This window comes from Perca flavescens, chromosome 1 (genome assembly GCF_004354835.1).
Source record: "Perca flavescens isolate YP-PL-M2 chromosome 1, PFLA_1.0, whole genome shotgun sequence".
NCBI classification, from domain to species: domain Eukaryota; kingdom Metazoa; phylum Chordata; class Actinopteri; order Perciformes; family Percidae; genus Perca; species Perca flavescens.
In genome coordinates this window covers 6,815,061-6,835,074 of record NC_041331.1, presented here as the reverse complement: position 1 = coordinate 6,835,074, position 20,014 = coordinate 6,815,061, and the positions used below count along the sequence as shown (strand labels likewise).

The 20,014-nt window shown below is 42.4% G+C and overlaps 1 protein-coding gene across 3 annotated transcripts in view; it reads right to left on the bottom strand.

The window, feature by feature from the left end:
- Positions 1-13,777: 13,777 nt before the first annotated feature.
- bnc1 (basonuclin zinc finger protein 1) overlaps positions 13,778-20,014 on the bottom strand; it is an 80,211-nt gene continuing 73,974 nt past the window's right edge. For all 3 annotated transcript variants that reach the window (XM_028580975.1, XM_028580957.1, XM_028580966.1), the window contains exons 4-5: positions 16,905-19,000; positions 13,778-16,177 (exon numbers count right to left, since the gene is read on the bottom strand). In XM_028580975.1, coding sequence (XP_028436776.1) covers positions 15,370-16,177; positions 16,905-19,000 — 2,904 coding nt within the window. In that variant the 3' untranslated portion in view covers positions 13,778-15,369. The remainder of the gene's footprint in view (positions 16,178-16,904; positions 19,001-20,014) is intronic.

The window sequence follows — 20,014 nt, the reverse complement described above, 5'->3', positions numbered from 1 at the left end:
GATTGATTTCTGTTTTAATCTAAACCAGTTTATTTCCTGGAGACAACCCAATTTCTCCTTTTCAAATGTTGACGTTGGTTAATTCACTCCCAATTCGGCTAGACAGCTAACGTTACTTTACTGTCCAATTCAACACACCAACTGTTTTTACAGTAAGCGTTAGACAAATAAAAATTATGTTATTCACAATCAGTAGGGATGCACCGAATCCAGATTTTTGGGGTTCGGCCAAATACCGAATCCACTGGTTAAAATTCTGCCAAATCAGAAACCGAATACCAAATCCTACTCCCATCCTCAGTTCATTAACACATGTACATATTTTCATTATCGAGCGAAGGAACTACTCATCCCATAAACCACCGCGCACCACTGAATAAAGGAAGCTACGTTAATTTAGCTATCAGCTAATTCGGCTAACCGCTAGCTGAGACAGCATGTAATAACTTTAAAAGACCCTCAAAATAAAACCTGAAAATAACCGTAAAAATATAAAACAGCTGTTACGTCAGCTGTAGCCTGCTTCACCCAGTGTTTAGTTTGAGTTAACGTTATTTTAGACTGAATCAAGCTGTCAGCTAGCGGTTAGCCGAATTAGCTGTTAGCTAAACTAATGTTAGCTTCCTGGTGGAGGCTAACAGCAGAAGCGTGGAACAGATCGTGATTCGTGCAGTGTCATAAATCCTCGTAAAACAGGATTATCATCTTGGGCACCAGCATGAGTTCCACCAATCAGAGGCATCACGGTGGGATTGTGGGATTGTTCAGGATTGTGGGTAATGGAGTACTTATCCAAGACATCGCAAATAAAAGACATTTATCTCAAAACAAGGTTGGTGCCCCATGAACCTTTGGCATCTATATGAGCAAATTCAATCGCTTAGGCATGTCGTAGCTGGTTTTAAGTCTACCATCGACGGTTACGATTTTATGGCTTATACTAGAATTGTCAATGGAGAAATTGCATTGTATTTTTACTTCCAGAACACACTTTAGGCGGGACTGTTGAGCTCTATAGTTGTCTGGGCAACTGCCCGTTTGCCTTGATTGGCTATGCCCCTCTGGTGAAAGAGCCTAAATAAACTTTTCTTTTACTTTCTTCTTTATTTTTTTGCTGTGGTGGCTGCATTATTACGATAATACGCCAATCATTAATAAAGTTAAATCAAATAAAATTGCTATATCATCCAATCTTGCCCTCACCGATGCCCGTCACGTGACTTTGTTTATATTCTCACACACGAAGCACTGCATGTGATGTGAAAGAGAGGGAAAGCTCTTCAGCCTTCACATGAGTTTTTAAAGTTATGGAGATTATGACAAATGCCCTGTGAATAGTAACCAAAACAATCCACTTGAGTTTTGAATAAAATAAAGCTTCAGCTTGTAAAGTTTGCATCACGTCGTGCAGCATTGCCTTAGCTATAGTAACGTAAAATGCTACGTTATCAACCGAAGCTAATGACAGCCTATCTTGCAGCAGCAGGCTAACGTAGCAACGTTACGTCCGTTACATGAGCGTGCGCTAGGTTATACATTGTTTACAGTCAATATGTCACGTGAGTTTTCAACCAACAATCAGATGTGACGTTAGTGAAAGTGAAAGGTGCCTTATTTTTTTATTAGATGATAAATTAATGTCCCAATTGGTTAATGTAGGCTAATAAACTTTGCATTTAAAAAAAATGATAACCTATGCCTTCACAACAAAGACGACTGAAGAAGAGAGAGAAAGAGAGCTCAAAGAAGCAGCTAAAAGATATGCAACTTTGCAGAGCTGGATTAAAACTGCCAGCAGGCCAGCTGTGAGAGAGGCATTTGATAATGTCAAGCAACCATCCTACATTATTCATTTAATGCGAAGTTGGCCTATTAGGGTAATAACTCATTAAAACAAATGCACAGTAAATTGTGTCTGTAAAAAATTATTTAACTCAGAAGAGAGACGTGTGGTAGGGCATTGCCCTAGAAAGCAGAAAAAGATCATGTTATATGTCTATTTCAATCTTCAAGGCCCCCACCTGATCCATAAGCTGCCCTTTGAGTGCCAGGAGTTCTAGCTCTGAAAGGGCAGAACCAAAGGTTAAAAACATCATTAGGGCAACTATTTTCTGTATGTTTTAACCGGTCTTCTTTACTTTAAGATCTTGAAGTCATCTTACTCAAATTCTTATTTCCATTGCATTCTGTGCCACTTGCAGACTTTTCTTAGCCTCGTGAGACCGTCCTGATCTCGCGAGCTCCAGTTTTCCACTCGCAGATCAGTCTGGCATCTTGAGGCAGAGAAAATTTGGAGCCGTTAGCCAAACAACCGGGCCAATCAGCGTTGGTTTTGAGGTGGGTTAGGTGGTGATAGATTGATGGTTTATCTAATAAGCTAACCAGTATTATCAGCCAGCGGTAGCCCTAATTCTGTTAGCCGCTCGCTAATGCTTTTTTTCTCTTGGATCATTCTTTTGGAATATGGTCCGGGAACCTGAAATGGTGACTTTTATTCCTAAATTCTCGTTACACAAACGGCAAATATCCTTTACCGACATGTTGCTTGCATGCTGAGCTTACGAGCTATGCTTTGCCTGCAGCAGCAGGGGCGGGCTTGTGGTTGTATTTTCATACGCTCCGTGGATCTGATTGGTTGATTTGGCCCGTCTATCACCAACATAGGTGATAGACAGATGGTTCATCCAATCAAATAACCAGTATTCCGCCCCTTCCCAAAAGTTCTCCAACGGAAAGTTCCCAGATGGATATGCCGAGCAAATGCGAAGCAATCCATCTGGCGGAGTCAGGTTAGACTTTTCTCACCTTGCCTACAATATTGTTGTCTAACTGGTTAAGATATTTTCTTCATCTGTTTTGTCTAGTTTCATTTGTTTTCAACATTGCAGTGTGTTGAGCTGTCAGGTCCCCTTATACGCTGTAAACCCGAATGCTCAAATTAATTAAGTATTGATAACCTGAAAAAATGTTTAGAAGTTCTACTACCTTAAAAATGTTTAGAGCCAGTAGCATTTACTTTCTTTTGAGTTCATTAAACTCTGAATTTGAGATTAATATGAACTTTTCTGCGGATTAAGTAACCACTACATAACTAACTACTTTAAAACTATATAGTTTTGAAATCATGTATGTCCTGACAGAACAAACCAATAGCGCATGTAAATAAGAGTCGATATATGTTGCTACAGAAAAAAGGTCAAAATTATACATATGTATGTATATAAATATATATATATATATATATATATATATGTATATGTTGCATATACAAAAATATATAGCATCTTTATTTGTTTATATATCAATCCCTCCAGAAAAACGCAATTATGCGATCGCATAATTCAATGCATAATCAGCCAAAGTCTGCATATTTATGCGGGGGCCGCATTTTTTCAAATACGCCGCACTTTCGCCGCATAAATTGCCGATTTCCACGCAAAATATGCGGGGCTTGCATGATTTCATAATCCCTCTTTCGTTGCACAAAAGTCACATATATCTTTGCAGAAAGTTGAAAAATGTTCAAGAGCAGCCATTTTCCCCTGTTGCCATGGGAACGTTATGAAGGGACGTAATTATGCGACATCATTTCTCTTTTTCATCAAACTGCAGTTTTTGCAAGTTCCCACAGTTTTTGCAAGTTCCCGCAATTTCAGCGCATAAGATTGAATAAATATCCTGCATATTCCATCGCATTTTTTAAGAAAACGTGCCGCATAATCAAAGATTTTTGCCCGCAACAATCGCAAAAAAACTCCGCATTTTTCTGGAAGGACTGATATATGCTACTTAAAGAAATGAATAGTTTTCATCTTACATTGTTTACTAATCTGAATATGTGTTGAGAGGTTGTGCAGAGATTGTTGCCTGTGACTTGTTCCTTGCACCACCAGGGGGCACTGCAGGCCTGCAGAGGAGCACATGGTGGAACCAGTACAGATGTGGTTCCCAGCAGCAGGGGGCAGACTAGCAGCAGTTTCCACTCCTGCGCTGGCATGCCCTGCTGCGGTGAAGCATAACCATGAATAGGTTTGAATTTGTGTACACAGTTGAATTAAGGCTGTAGGATATTACACTGATTCCAGGATACCGGGGCTCATCGGTTAATGGACATTTTAGCAATGAAATTGAATTATCAATGTTTTTTTTTGTGTATTTCTTAATAATATAACACACAGTATAAATAATGGTCAATGTAATACCTATGTAAACAAATTTTTTAAATCGTGGCAGGCACACAAATTGCTTTTATCAACATGTTACAGCCTAGAGAAGGAAGAAAAGAAAAACTTGTGTGCAAAACTGAAACTTTCACTTAAGCTTGTCTCGTCTCTCCTCCTGCCCTGTCCCTCCTCCCTTCTGCTTTAACTCCTCTCCACCTCCTCCTCTTCCTCCTTTTCCTCCCTCGGCCTGCAGAGTATTTGGAGGAACAAAAGTCATCTGCTGTCCATCTGGTTGCTGTGCCGGGCGGTAATACCCCCTCATATTCCTCAGCTTCCCAAACACCCGTGGACAATCCATTCTCTCCCCCCTTCTCTGCCTTACCCTCCAGTTCCACTCCCTCCCTCCTGCCAGCCCTGATCCCCATCCCAGGGCTGAGAGGTGGGATCCGGTGTCAGTGCCCCAGAAAGACCCCTCTCTCTGGAACATGTGGAGGATCAGAAGCCGTGTTGTTCAGAGGGCTCAGTTTCACTGTTTGGGATTCTCACAGTAGCGCGCACGTATCCATTGCTTCCCAGGTGCTGGCTCGTAGCAAATCTATCTTTCAAGATAGCAATCAGATGATGTATGCTCAAGAAAAGCATGGGAATATTTTGATTTACTTGTACTTTCTGGGGGCATCTCAGAGACTAAGATTCATGGCTTACATCACACTGAAGAGTGTCACACTGATGTGAAGGACAATTAGTTTGTTACTGTTTGAGTCTTTTTGTAGTTTTAACCATCGTTTCTATCAGTCATAATCAGTTTACTCACGTACTGTTCTTAAGTACAAATGTTGAGGTACTTTACTTGAGTCTTTTCTTTTCATGCCACTTTCTACTTCCACTCCGCAACATTTCAGAGAGAAATCTTATACTTTTAACTCCACTACATTCATCTGACAGCTTAAGTTACTAGTTACTTTGCAAATTAAGATTTTTGGACACCAAACACCTGTAGTTTATAAAAAAGGATGTTTTATTATAAATGAAACTAGCCAACAATATAACGGCCTACAAGTCCAGCTGAAATGATTAGACCATTAAACACACCATTAAACTGTTTGGATCCTTTACAGTTTCTAAAATGTGAGGATTTTTCTTTACTTTTAATACTTTAACTACTTTTACCTGATGATACTTACATACTTTTACTTAAGTAACATTTTCAATGCATGACTTTTACTTGTAACAGAGTATTTTTACTACATTATTTTTTGAACATTTACTCAAGTAAAAGATCTGAATAACTCTTCCACCACTGGTCATGATACCATTGTAGACACTGACGTAACACTGCAGCTGATTTGGGAACATGGCTACGTTGTTTTATTGTTTAAAGCTGCACTATTTTGGTTTTCATATTTACAGTGGCTCAACTGCCTGTGAGTAATGTGAAGGGCTTCACTTATAGAGACAAACCTAACTCTGTAGTTCCCCTCAGCTTTACAGAGCCTTTTAGCCTCCTTTATCTCACTGTTTTGGTTTTACAGCCCACGACTTTAAGGTTTGGTTCAGTCCCACCGATCTTAGGTAGCAGCAGGCAGCTGTTTTCAATTAATAAGCTCTGATAACTTTACTGTATATTAACTCATCAGCTGAAACAGCAGACAGACAGGTATTTTTTTCAGAAGTTGTTTGCTAATACATAACGCATTGTCATTAACAGGTTCGTATGAGATCGTACAAAAACTTATGCACAACAATTCCTATGATGTCCTACGAAATTACAGCGACCACTGGCCGGTCATGTAAGCACAGTTCACAGTTGACAGGCAGGGCTGGACTGGCCATCTGGCATACCGGGCATTTTCCCGGTGGGCCGACGGACTTTTGGGCCGAATCACTGATATAAATAGGCCTTTTTTTAATTTTTTGGCCGGGCCGGCCCATAAAGAACTCACAGCGGCCCATTGGTTAATTTTGTTTATTGGCACTGGCCTGACCCAATCAAATCCAGGAACCACCTTCCCCACTCCGGGCCGCAAATTTACAAATCCCACTATGGCCACGCCTCCCGGCCCTGAGACACGAGCTGTAATAGTTATGCTGGAAGTTTAGCGTTCACCTTAAAATGGACAAACGACCACCAAGTGCAAGGGAGGTGCAGAGAAATTAGAGGAGAAAAAGATTAAGAATCTACAGGCGGAGTCCTCAAAAATTTCGGACATGTTTGGGGCTGTATAGCTGCTTCAACATCAGCATTACCTGAAGCCGAGGAGGAGGAGAGGTGGCTGGCTATAGAAGCAGAAACAACGATGTCAGGGAAGAAGGCGAGGAGGAGGCGAGTGAGGAAAAGATGGAAGAGAGAGTAGATGACGATGTGGTAAGGACTAGACAAATTAACAGGGACTTTCAGGAAGGGAGGTAGGCTGTGTGTGTGTGTGTGTGTGTGTGTGTGTGTGTGTGTGTGTGTGTGTGTGTGTGTGTGTGTGTGTGTGTGTGTGTGTGTGTGTGTGTGTGTGTGTGTGTGTGTGTGTGTGTGTGTGTGTGTGTGCGTGTGTGTGTTCGTGCGCGCGCGTCACGTCATAACGATAACAAGCAGTTTGGCTGTAACATTAAAGTTAGTGGCTGTCAGGTAACCTAACTGCTTAAGCTTCCATTGAAAATGCTAGCGGTTAGCCTGTTGGGTAGCTGAAAAGTCTGTGTGATCTACAAAATCAGTGTTGATCAGATAATACTTTTATTAATACTTTATTCATCTCACAATGGGGAAAAACACTTATTACAGCAGCAGTGTTTCCACAATAAAAACAAACCAACAAACAACCAAACAAACAAAAAACAGGCAAACAACAGACAATGTGCAAACAACACTGAATGAATGTAAAGTGGCATTACATAAAAAGTATTTAAGTAAAGTGAGGTGGGCAGTGCAAAAAAAATACTGTAATGTAATTGACGTGGAATTAGATTGAAAAATATGTAATTACATAACAGCAAAAGTAATTAACCATAATATAAATAATATTTAAGTGTGACCATAATATAAATAATATTGAAAAAGTAAGTACTTGGAATGGAAAAAATATAAATACAGATGGAAAAATATAAATACAGATAATAACAAATATATACATAGAGCCATGCTGAGTGGTGGGTGATTGAGACAGGACCCGAAAAAAACTACAACATTATCGGGTGGTGCAGGTGTTGTAGAGTCTGACAGATTGATACAAACATTAGTGTTCTTGAATGGCTTAATTAGCTTCTTATGTATTGGTGCTCTTTTCCAGGGCATATACTACTCTCAGCTTTATTGTAGCTTTTGGGAAGGGTTCTAGTTATGGTTATTGTATTTAGCAGACACTTGTGTCCAAAGTGACAAAATATGAATCTTACAATAGTTAAAATTACCGGGTAAACTGTTTTTAAAGTTGCTAAGCCAATATTAAGCAAAATAGTAATAATAAAAATAATGACAATACAATATCAATAATAAAAAAATTATAAAAATACCATAAATATACAAATCATAACTCTAAGAATGAATGAATTATTTAAGTGTAAGATCAACAGATAAGTCTTAAGTCCCCTCTTGAAGGATCCAAAACGATCACATGAATGCTGAACCCTAGGCAACTCATATCATAGAATCCACGCATATTTTAAGAGGACTGTATGCAGGGAATGTGTCTGACCAATCACAGTGGGGGTGCCAGGGCCGATTTTTTGTCCCAGTCCAGCCCTGCTGACAGGTCACATGACAGTTAAGTTTAAGTTAAGTTAAATTTAGCCGACAAAAGGTTGTGAGCCGGGTACAGGGCACTGTGAGGTGCTGGTCCTTTCAGCGGCCAATGCAGTTGAGTTTAGCTGACAAAAGGTGACTGTCGGCGACGACAGTTAATTTAAGGCACTAAAACGACTAGTTAAGATTAGAAAAAAGATTGTAGTTTGGGTTAAAACATCGGTCCCCTTAAGTAGTACTCCTGGAACTCTAGTTTCCTGGGTGAAAGTCTTGTGTTTTCTCCATAACTTCGTCCGGGCCACAAACTCCGCTCCCCCACTTGAAAGCACTGTGTTTTAGGACCCAGTTGGGTAATACTTTTTTCATCTTTGTTTTCTCTTCCAAAAAAGATTGGCTCAACGTGCTCCTCTGACTGCTTATTGACTTCAGCTCCGCATTCAATACCTTGATTCCACAACAGCTGATAAGGAAGCTGGACACACTGGGTTTCAACACATCTCTCTGCAGCTGGATACTGGACTTCCTCACCTGCAGGCCACAGTCAGTCAAAATTAGTCTATATCAACGTTTAATTTTTATGGTATTGTCAGGTGCCCCAGGAAATTATGCCGGATGTCCCTCATTTTGGCCAGATGTCCGTTACCTTCCTCTTTCTTTGTGTTGGCATTTCAAACTCCGGTGGATTTCTGAGGACTATGGTTAACTGCTCCTCAGATCTCTGCAGGGTAAATCCAGACAGCTAGCAAGACTATCTGTCCTATCTGAGTTTTCTCTTGCATGACTAAAACAACTTTTGAACATACACATGTACCACCAAAACAAGTTCCTTCCAGAGGCTATTTTGCAGAGCCACCGTCGTGTCCGGCGCTTAACACCGCCCTAGACGATTGTGATTGGTTTAAAGAAATGGCCAGAGCATGTTTTTCTCGCTTCCCGGAATGCTGTATGGACTAGCCAGACCCTCCTCCGGTGCACTGTGGAGGTAGGGCTGGCAATGTGAGACTAGTCAAAATAGGAGGCAAAACATCTAGCACCATCACACTGAGCACTGGCGCCCCTCAAGGCTGTTTGCTCAGCCCACTCCTGTTCACCCTACTAACCCACGACTGCTCTGCCAGGTCCAGCTTCAACCACATTATTAAATTTGCTGATGACACAACAGTAGTTAGTCTGATCACAAACGACAATGATGTGCAATACAGAGAGGAGGTGCAGCAATTGGCCAAGTGGTGTGACACCAACAACTCCTTAAATGTGGAGAAAACCAAGGAGATGGTTGTTGATTTCAGGAAAAGACGCAGTGTGAACATCCCAATGACCATCAATGACACTGTTGTCAAAAAGGTCAGAAGCACCAAGTTCCTGGGGGTGTACATTGCCGATGACCTGAACTGGTCCATCAAAACCACAGCCATCCCCAAGAAAGGAACCATCAAGAGCGTCTTAACTTACAGAGGAACTAATGACAGTGTCTTAACATACAGAGGAACCATCGAGAGCATCTTAAAATACAGAGCAACCATCAAGAGCGTCTTAACACACCGCGTCACTGTCTAGTATGGGAACTGTTCTGTCACTGACCGCAAGCCCCTACAGAAAATAGTGAGGGCAGCAGAAAAGTTCATAGGTGTCTCTCTCCCCTCCACAGCCAACATATACAAAGACAGATGTGACAGTAAAGCCACAAACATACTGACCGACCCCTCCCACCCATCCCAACACCTCTTCGCACTCTTGCTGTCTGGTAGGAGGCTCCAGAGCATCAGGGCAAGATCCACCCATTGCTCCCTCTATTTGAGATGACACACACATAATGTATACATGTAAATGCTCATGCACTTTCAATGTGTACCATCGCACACTGGTACCATATCTTGCTCGTGTACAGTACTCATCACAACAGCACTTTTTAAAAATTGTTTTACTATTTAATGATGCCCCTTTTTTAAATGATATTTTAAGGAAAGTCTATTTTTAATTTGTCTCTGTCTATTATGTGTCAGTTCTTTTTTTTCTTTTTTACGTAACATACCATGAACTATGGAGAACAATATCTAGCTTCCATGTATGCCAAATGTGTATTATGGTAGTGACAATTAAACTGATTCTGATTTATTGAAGATCTCAGCAGTTAACCAGTTGGTAATAGAAATACTGTTTCACCTTGCGTTATTCCTGCAAAAATAACCTCTGGATGTTTTTTGCAGTTTGTGTTTAGTCACACCAAACAGTCAATACTATAAAGAGGTAACTGTAAGCCAGCTACCGACGTACACACTAACTGTGATGGCTCAGCCTCAGTTTCAATCTTTTCCATATTTACCACTGAATGCTTTCTGAAAGTGGTCCAATTCTTCTTAAAAATAGCCCTAAAGTTGCAAGTTGTTCCAGATAGATGCAGCTCTGTGGAGGAAGCTGAGCAAGTGCTCCACCTCTACAGATCAACCAGGTTCTCTGCTGAATATTGTCGCCTACATACAGCACACAGGAGGGACTGAAATAACCCATTGTGCCCTCTCTGAGTGGTACTAGATTTCTGCAACGTGCCAGAGAAAAAGGATGGGGGCCACTTGTCAGAACTGGGTTTTTCAGCTCCAAAGTGATGAGGAACAGCTCTGCAGGCTCACTAATGTACAGTAAATGTGATGGGTGGGTTGAATTGTTGAGTTATGCAAGGCTTTCAGCCCTCTGTAATAGTGCAATACTTTGGCATGTTGCGTAACAGATTTGTCATCCTCGCTCTTTTTAATGTGGGCCCAACGATACTTCCACTGTCCCTGGTCCATTTCAATCCATGGCCTTTAACTTTGCATAGCAGTATTACTGCGATTAATTCACCTCTTCAATAACTGTGAGAGCTTTTTTTTCAAGGAGTGTAGTGTATGCCATTTTACTGCAATGCAAATTTTAACAACTGCTGGATGCGACTACCATCCACGTGGCTCTTCCATTTTATCATTCAAAAAGGCAGGATCACAAAAATTAAAATATAATCGTTAATATTAATCAAGTTCGAACAAAAATATCCTTTGCCCGGTGGATGTTTTTCAACACTATAACGCTGCCTCTGTGTTCTGTGTAGATTTTGACATTGCTGATGCTGCACCTGTGTGTCTATGACTTTGTCTGTGTCTCCAGCTGTATTTGTGTCTGTTTTGTGTGGTTGCCCAATCTGGGACATGTAGGTGGTGGTAGAGGTTTACCTGAACACAGTTATTCTGTGGACAACACCCCTCCTTTGGCCTGTCAACCATTCCTGATGGCAAGATAACCTCTGAAAACAAGTCCTGCTTAATGAGACATTTAGTCTCTTATTAAATCCTCATTCATCTTGAATCTGTTAAAACATTGTTCTGAATTTGTGAAATTGTCCTGTTGTGTATGCATTGCCTAAGGCAAAATAAGGCAGGTTGTTCCATTAAAACCAAGACTAGGACACATGATTGAGCCAGAACCAACTCATTAGACATTACAGGTTTTTTTTAAATGGTTGGTTCACCAAAATTACAAAAGAATATTTTTGTCTCTTGCACTGTAATCAGTTTGCATATAGGGACTATTTCCTCAGTAGACAATTCACCTCAAGGAAGGCCTGTGGATCATGTTTCCAGAAAGGGACATTTCTTGGGACGGACATCTGACCCATTCTGACCTTAAGACTAAAAAAGGCAACTTTTTTGCTGCTTTTGGATGTTCAAGCAAAATAAATGCTGAAAGTAAGCAAAATGGAATAAAAATTCACAGATCAAAAAGGTGTTTTACAACATCTTACTTTTACGAACGTGTTGAATTTAATATCACAAAAGGTGAGGTTAATCCTTCTTTTAAGCCAACATAAAGTTAAGTGACTGTCCTGATTCTGAATTAAGCTGATGCTAGCTTATGTCAGTAAAAAGATTTTTTTTTTAAGTAATAAGTAATATATCAGTACGATGCTGAAAATTATGTTTGTCAAGTATGTTATTCAAGTAGCAGTGGCTGAACTGGAGTTCCTTGAGTTTTTTGTATCATAAATACATGTCTGGCATTTGTAACTAACAAACTGTAAAAATAGTGGAGATAACATCTGTGATGTCACCCATTGGTTTGTGGAATGTCTATTTGAAGCCTCGAGTCTGGCGATATGGGCGTCGCCATCTTGTTTTTTTGCAACTGGATGTGACAATTTTTGACGAGAGAGTGGAGCTAGGCCAACCCTGTGTTGTTTATGGTTGCAATGGGGCTGCGCTAAGCTAAATGCTAAAGGGGTAAAGTTGCTGGTTTTCAACCCCTCTGAAGCTAGTCATCCAGTGGAGATTTACCAGCGGCTAAACACGGACCTCTGGGTACTGACGCCATTCATCAGCATGTACAGAACAGAACTACATCAGTACAGAAAATCTGCAAACTTTCCCTTAAGTTACCAACACTAGCAGTAGCTGGCTTGTTTGGCAGAATGCTGAATAAAACATTTTTAGCCCACCAAATGTTCCAATTAACTTTGAAGTGAAAACTGTATGTGTAACGGCATGCCACTACCTTAGAGGGTTTGGAATCGCCCCACCATAGTTTCAATAGGGGCCCCAAAACAACATTCTGCACAGGGCCCCTAAAAGGCTAGAAGTGGCCCTGGTTTCCGGAAGGAAAAATTGCAGAATTTCTTTAATGTCCTTGTGACATTGCGCAGTTTTGCGAGAAACATAAATTCAATTCCGTTTACCCCCATGGCAGTAGTCTTAGACTACGTTCACACTGCAGGCAAATCCAATTTGTTTCTCAAATTAGATTTATTAGACACACTATCTGCACTGTTATTTGCAAGTGATCTGATCAGATTTGTGTGTCAAGACATTACCAATCTATTTGCATGGATTGCCGTGGTAACGGTGTTGGCGTCGGTAACCATCTAGCTACGCTGGTGATGTGGCTTTCCAACATGGAAGCATTTTCTGTAACGTTAATCAGTGTAGCATAAAAGCATGGTGGAATTAACGCTAGCTAACTAGGAAGCAACCTACTAATTAGCTAGCTAGCTTGCTAATTCCACCATACTTGGTGCTACACTGGCTACACAAAATGAGCCCAGCAGCTCACTTCCCCCTGCCAGGAGATTACCCTGCCGTATGCTATCCTCCAAAGAAGTAGTCTGCAAGCTGTGGTAAAGGGAGGCGGAGGGACCACATGGGTGTGCTAGCTATCTAATTCTTATCGCATTTGTGGTCTGATAAACAGCGAATTCATCAATGCAGTTGTTGACACTATGTCGTGGCTGTTGCCTGGCAAAGGTGGCAGTGTCAGCACTGTCGGCTGTGTCGGCGTTCCCGTGGAATGTGTGGTCAGAGCGTCCACATCTGTAGAAATCTGACTGGAATAGCTTTTCAAACCACCTCCTTTTTTCTGGATACAATCTGGATATGCCAAATGATGGATTTATGCTGGCAGTCAGAACAAGGCCTTAATAATAATAATAATAATAATAATAATAATAAAAAACAAGCAATACTGTTTGTGAGAAAATGTGTTGGTATGCAATTTGGGTGAAAAATCAAAATTTTAGTTCCACGTCTATTTTGAATGACTTGTTAAGAGGAATATTTTCTGCAGTGAAGCCTGTATGTTATCTTCCCAGCAGCCAATCGCTATGTGTGTCTGTTAGAGGCTCATCAGTGTTGCTCCGCCTAACACCGAGTTTTACAAGGACTCGAGGGAGTCAGCCTGGATCGGATGATACTGCTGCGGAAATGAGCAAGGCGACAATTCTGTTTTTCTTTGTTTGCATTGGTGTACTTAAACATGTTCCAAACATATATAAGAATATGATGTGTTGCTCATATTGGCTTATATTGGCTCTTCTGCACTAACAACGGTGCTAATAATGGATATAAAATTGAATGGAATGAGGCTTGCAAACATATGGCTTTTTATTTAATTGGAATGAATATTGTAACATTAAATCAAAGGAAACATGAACACCAGTCAACATATGTAGATTTTGCTCTTTTTTTTAACAAATCCAAACAACAAACAAATGGGATCTTAAATTGGGCCCATTCCATTTAAATACAGAATGAAAACAATATGCAGATTGTAGAGCAAAACCAGAACAATAGACCATGGTGAAATAATCATAATGTACAACACAATGTTCTTGTTCATTCACAAAAAAAAAGAAAAGAAAAAAAAACATGTAATGTTAGTGGTGACATTATTTTATACAGTATATTTTTTGGTTTCTTTCAGATAACAAATTACTCTATTCACAGAATATACAGTTCAATAAACATATTGTTTACCAGTTCTATTTTAGGGTGTGCTCACGTGTGGGGCCATTATTATAAATTGCATTTCTTTTTTTTTCTTTTTTATTTCTCAGTGTTTGACTTATTCACAGTACATGCTTCTAGCCTCCAGACACAGCATTTCTTCCTGCTGTTTGTCCAGTCAGTCAGGATACTGCAAGCAACCACACAAACAATACAAGAGCAATACCTTAATCAAGTCTAGTCCCATGAGCAATTTTGTTTACAAAAACTCCACCAAAATCAAGATATTCTTTTCACCCATTTCAGTCAAAAGCTGTTTTTTTTTTGTTTGTTTGTGTTGGTGAATTCTATTTTATCTTACAACAGAGCCCACCCCTGAATACTGCTGTTAATCACAAAGTAGATGAGAAAAGACTGGGCGGGCCCTTTTAATACTGCAAACCCTTCACACGCAATGAAGGGGTTTCTATACACACCTGTGGGCTGAAAAAAATCTTTGGTCAACATTTGCAGTATGCAACAAACAGTAAAGACAGATCATATATAATACCACACAATAACTTATTGGTCAAGCTTACAACACTATAGCTTTTCAACAAAGACTATTTTTGAAAACTATTGTCCAAATGAATGAAATGACACATGTAGAGGTTACTTCACTACTGCTTTTGATCAATACATTATGCACAGCTTCACAGGGAAGATATGGATATCTGACAACAAAAACACCAGAAAGAAATAACTCGCATGATACAGTTTCATGGATCAACTCTCACTTTGGACAACACATGGACAAATTCAGTTCATACAAATTAATCTTTTTAAGGTCTAAACTGGGCTGTAAGGCAAACCAATGCAAAACAAAAATCAGTACTGCGTCACAACAGAAGATTAAGACTGGAAGGTTGCATTGCTCAATGTTGAAAATGAATTTAGTGTATGTTTCGGTTATTCTTTATATGTTGATGTGTAAACACAGACAGGTTTGTGTATAGCCATTTGTTAGAAAAGGAAGTTGCATTTGCCACAACAAATGAACTCCTTATTGTACTTTATTTTTTTCTCTCTCCTTTTTCCCAAAATATGACAAAAGAATTGGACTACGGTATGGAATTTAAAAAGTGCTAATTGGTGAGCCTTCTTTAGGTGCCCAAAAACAACAACTACAACAACAACAACAACAAAAAGACAATTAGAACCAAGGAAATTGGTCATGTTGGCATATGAGCTCAAAACCCTACTCCTGGTCTATCGTGGCACCTGAGCTAACGGCTAGGTTCCTGTGAAGGTTCGGGTTCTGGCTGTGCCGGTTTCTGCTTCGCACAGAGGAGAAGGATGTATCACAGCCAGGGACTTTACACTTGTGAAGCAGTCGCAGATGGACAGTCTTGTAATGGGCTCTGAATGTGCCCTTGTTGCTGTAGACCTTTTGGCAGACATGGCAGGTTATGGGAGATCCACCCCCGCCTACCTGAAGCCCGCCTTGTCCTCCCCCAATACAGCCCAGGGTCCTCTCTTCCCCGAGTGCCAACTCCTCGCCCCCAGGCCTCCCCATGCCAATCCCATCGCAGCTTTCATCACTGTCCTCCATGGGGTGCGCCTCCTCATCTTCTTCAATCCCTTCGCATTCCTCACTACCGGCACCGTCTGAGTCCCAGGAAGATCGAGCACTGCCGCTGCCACGAGGTGGGGCAGAGGAGGTAGTGCTCAGGTCCAAGACTGCCCCATCGTCCCCATTTCCACCCCCTTCTACTACTCCTAATCCCTCCATTTCTCCTAAGGGAGAGGTCTCAGCACTGGTTGGTGCAGTAGACATTTTGCTCATTGGGAAGACCAGGCCCATGCGATTGTGTCCTCGGAAGATGACAGAGTTTTGGCTAGTTGGGTCTCGATGGGTCCGATCTCTGTCCCGCTGGTCTTGGTAGTAGTCCCGGCCAACAGAGTCTCTGTCTCTACAGTGGGATGAGGGCAAGTATAGGGTGTTGGCTGGGCTGAATGAGTCTTTGGTCAGCAGTTTGTTGTGTAGGTTCAAATTTGCACTGTGTCTGTAGATTAAAAAAACAAACGATAAATGTATTACACCACATGGTGAAGATCTTTTATCTAATATAACTTAAAACCACATAAAATATACGTTCTTATTGTCATGCTCAAGTGACTGAGGCCATGTCCACCCTACAATGCCAAAGCAATAGACGAATTATAATAATAAATAAATAAGTCATCCCAATGATTATAGAGTCAGCAGTTTTTTTTTGTTGCTATTTTTGCCACACTATTTATTGTTAACAGATGAAGTATAAAGAAAAGAACACAGTCAGACGTGTCAGATCCAGTCATCTAATATGGACTTCCCTTTAAACAATGTAAATCAATATGTAGTATGTGCTACAGTATATTATAAGTTCTGTTTATTCTACATTTAGTTTCTGCATATGGGCACATAACTGTCCATGTGTACAGTCTTAATACATTTTGGTTGCATGCCGACATCTGCACAGAGTATGCGCAGCTCCTGTGTGGACAGGTGACTATTTCCGCCACGCAGATAGCTACATGAATGCAGAAAGTATGATTTGATCATAAGGGCCTAAGTGTTTGCATGTTTCAGTATAGGCAGGGTTATATATATATATATGTCCCGAATAAGCTAAACGGCAACGCCAAAGAGTTGGAATATGAACTCTTTGGAAACTAAATGTACAGGTTTACATCTGTCAGCAATCCTAATAACAGATGCTGGAACAATAAGAAAATATGGCTGCCTCTCACCTGTCTCGGCTCCTGCGGGAGGGGAAGGCAGCATTGCAGCCGTCCACTGTGCACATGTGCATCTCCTTCAGGTGGACATTTTGGTAGTGCATCTTGACGCTGTAGGGGTTCTTAAAGGTCTTACTGCAGATCTCACAGTGGTGTGGCAGGTCAGCGCTGGGGTCAAGGTGAGACAAACCTGAGTCACTGTAGTCGTCTACACAGCTGTCCAATCCTAATCCCTCTCTCTGGCGGTCTATGAGCTGGAGAGCTCCCCCGTTAGTCAGCCTGTGCTCACCCTCATCCCATTGGAGCTCGGAAACCTTGTCAGCTGCATGCAGCGAGTTTGCATGATCCCTGTCCTCCCTTTCTTCATTGCCATTTGGTTCCTGACAGAGTAAGTTGTTGTCACAGTGATTCTCCATCAGTCTATCTCGGAAGGAGGAGGGTGCAGAGGTTTCAGCTTGCCTTTGCTCATCATCTTTGTCCTCCCTCGCTGTCATTTCTGTATCTAAGGATTGGTCCAACAGATGCTTGGCGCCCTCCCTTTCCTTCTCTTCCCCAATGAAAGCCCCTCTTGCCTCCCTCTCCTCCCTAGCTTGTCTTGCGCACATATGTCCTTCTGCTCGGTGTCCGTCACACTCTTCCTTGTTCCTGTCCTGTAAAGGAGCCTCGTCCTCAGAGCTGCTCCCCTTGTCCATCTCCTCATCCCGCTCTATCACTTCCTTCTCTATCTTTATTGGCATGCTTGACTTCCTTGACTTTTTCTTTGGTATGGGGTCTGTCATGCAGGGATCAGGGGCTGTGATAGGTTTGACAGGTACGGAGGAGGATAACAGAGGTAGGGAGGGTAGTGTACCTGGGGTGTTGGCAAGCTCTGCCGGAGTTACCAGGCTGCGGTAGAAAGGCAGGACTGGCTGTACTGTTTTTAAGTTAGGGAAGAGGATGCCACTCTGGCCCATGCTGGGAAACGAGCTGCTGTGGAGTTTCGAGCCAGTGTCGACATGGCTCACCATGTAGCTGGGCACTGACTTATGGCTTTCTGCAGAGCAGACAGGGATGGGGGTTCCATATTCAGACCTCTTCTCTCCTTGAGAGCTCTCATCACCAGACAAGCTGCCCCGCAGGTCTTTGTCCCGGTTGTTGCGGTTCATTGGCATGTGTAGCCTCGGGTTGGGGTTGGCACTATGGCGATTGCGACTGCGCAGCGAGCTGAACACCATGTTGCAGCCCTCGATGGTACACTTGTGCTTAATCTTCAGGTGTACTGCATTGTAGTGGATTTTCAGAGTGCCTTTGTCGTAGAAGGTCTTCTCACAGGCGTTGCAAAATACCCGACCTTTCTTCAAAGAGCATCCTCCCCCACCTCCTCCCGAAACCCCTCCACCGCTGCACCCATTCCTGTCCAAAGAGCGCAGCTTGCCCTCGGGTGACATCTGGGTTACGTCAGAGTTCATGGAGGGTGTGCACGGCGTCGATGGCCCATCCGAGTAGTTGTCACTAGTGGAGAAGTCCTCTGCCTCGATCTTTGTGGTGGTGGTGGAGAGGCTGTCCATCGGCTTGTCTCCGCTTTGGTCTAGATCAGCAGTGAATGAGACAGAGCTGGACCCTAGCAGGCTGCTTTCTGGAGGGTGGGAAAGAGGGATGGGATTGTCCCTTCCTAGACCATCCCGACCTTGATCATCTCGTCTCTGAGTCTGCTGCTCCATTGATCCGCGGAATGGCTGCTGGTGCTGCTGGTGGTGCTGGTGCGGCGGTGCCCCTGTTGGTGAGCCCAAAAACGGAGCAGGAACAGAGCCTAACAGTTGGAAGGGCAGCATAAAAGCCATGCTGTTGACAAAGTTCTCAAAGTGGTGCATGCTGTTGCTGCTCAGCTTATCGACTTTGGATGTGGAGAGGTTGGCAGCAGTGCGTGGGGTGTTGCGCTCAATGAAAGTGCGGATGTCTGAGTTGGTGCGAGTGCTGGGAACCAACACTGCCTGGCCCTCCTTGTCCTGCAGAGCCATCAGCTCCACTATGGACTTGGTCTCGCCAAAACGCAGGAACTGCTGCAGTGTGGCAATCTCCTCCTCGAACGTCATGATGGCCCACCGGTCCAGCACCTTCCCTGCTACATCCTGCAGACAGAGCAGGAAATAAGCAACACAGTACGGGTGATGGGAGAGGGCAGGGGTATGAAATAGATTGAGAAGGAGAGGGAAATTGAAAAAAAGAGAAAGGAGAGAGAGCAATTTCATCATTAGCATTATAAGTGTCTGTTGGGTTGCTCATATGTATTCACAGAGTGGTTTAGGTGACACACCCTATAAAGCAGACTGGCAGGGCAGCTAAATAAAGGAATCAGATGGAGTGTTAATACAAGCAGGCAGTGCAGAATCCTAAAAACCCTCATTACACAGACGCACAGTGTTTCATCTTGCAGGTCATTTCTCTTCATTTAAATCATGTGGATGTACTCACTCTGCATCAGCAGAAGCAGACAGAGCACACACACACACACACACACACACACACACACACACACACACACACCCTGGTGAGAACATGCTTACAAGCATACTAGCAGACACGTACACTCATATACACACTCCCAAAGGCATGCAAAAATAAATACTCGCAACACACACACACACACACACACACACACACACCGATCAGAGGGCGGCTCACATTGATCAAGCAGGTCCTCTCTCCCTGAGCCCTGCAGTAATCACATGTGAGTTTGGGTGTCTTTGAAAGTGAGGAGCGGCTTCGTGCCGTAACCGTGATTAATATTTCATCACAGAGCATTCATTGGGCGCCTGTCGAGGATTCTGACTCTACGTTGGCCATTAGATGAGCTAACATGAATTAAACGCAGCCCAACTTGAATACTTGATGATGTACTAATCGAAGTGAGAGCTCACACTGAAGCGGGGCCTGCAGCCCAGGCCTCGGCCGGCTTGGCTCCGGCTTGAGAGGAAATCTGAAGCAAAAGACATAATATTTACAAATGTACCCGGCACAGTTTGGAGACCTCCCCAAGCTGGTGCTACCACGGCATCAAGCCGGCTGCATAGGCAGGGTACCAAGAGAGTTCATGGCATTGGTCGCTACATCACATCCCTACTCTCTCTTCAGCCATGCTTTAT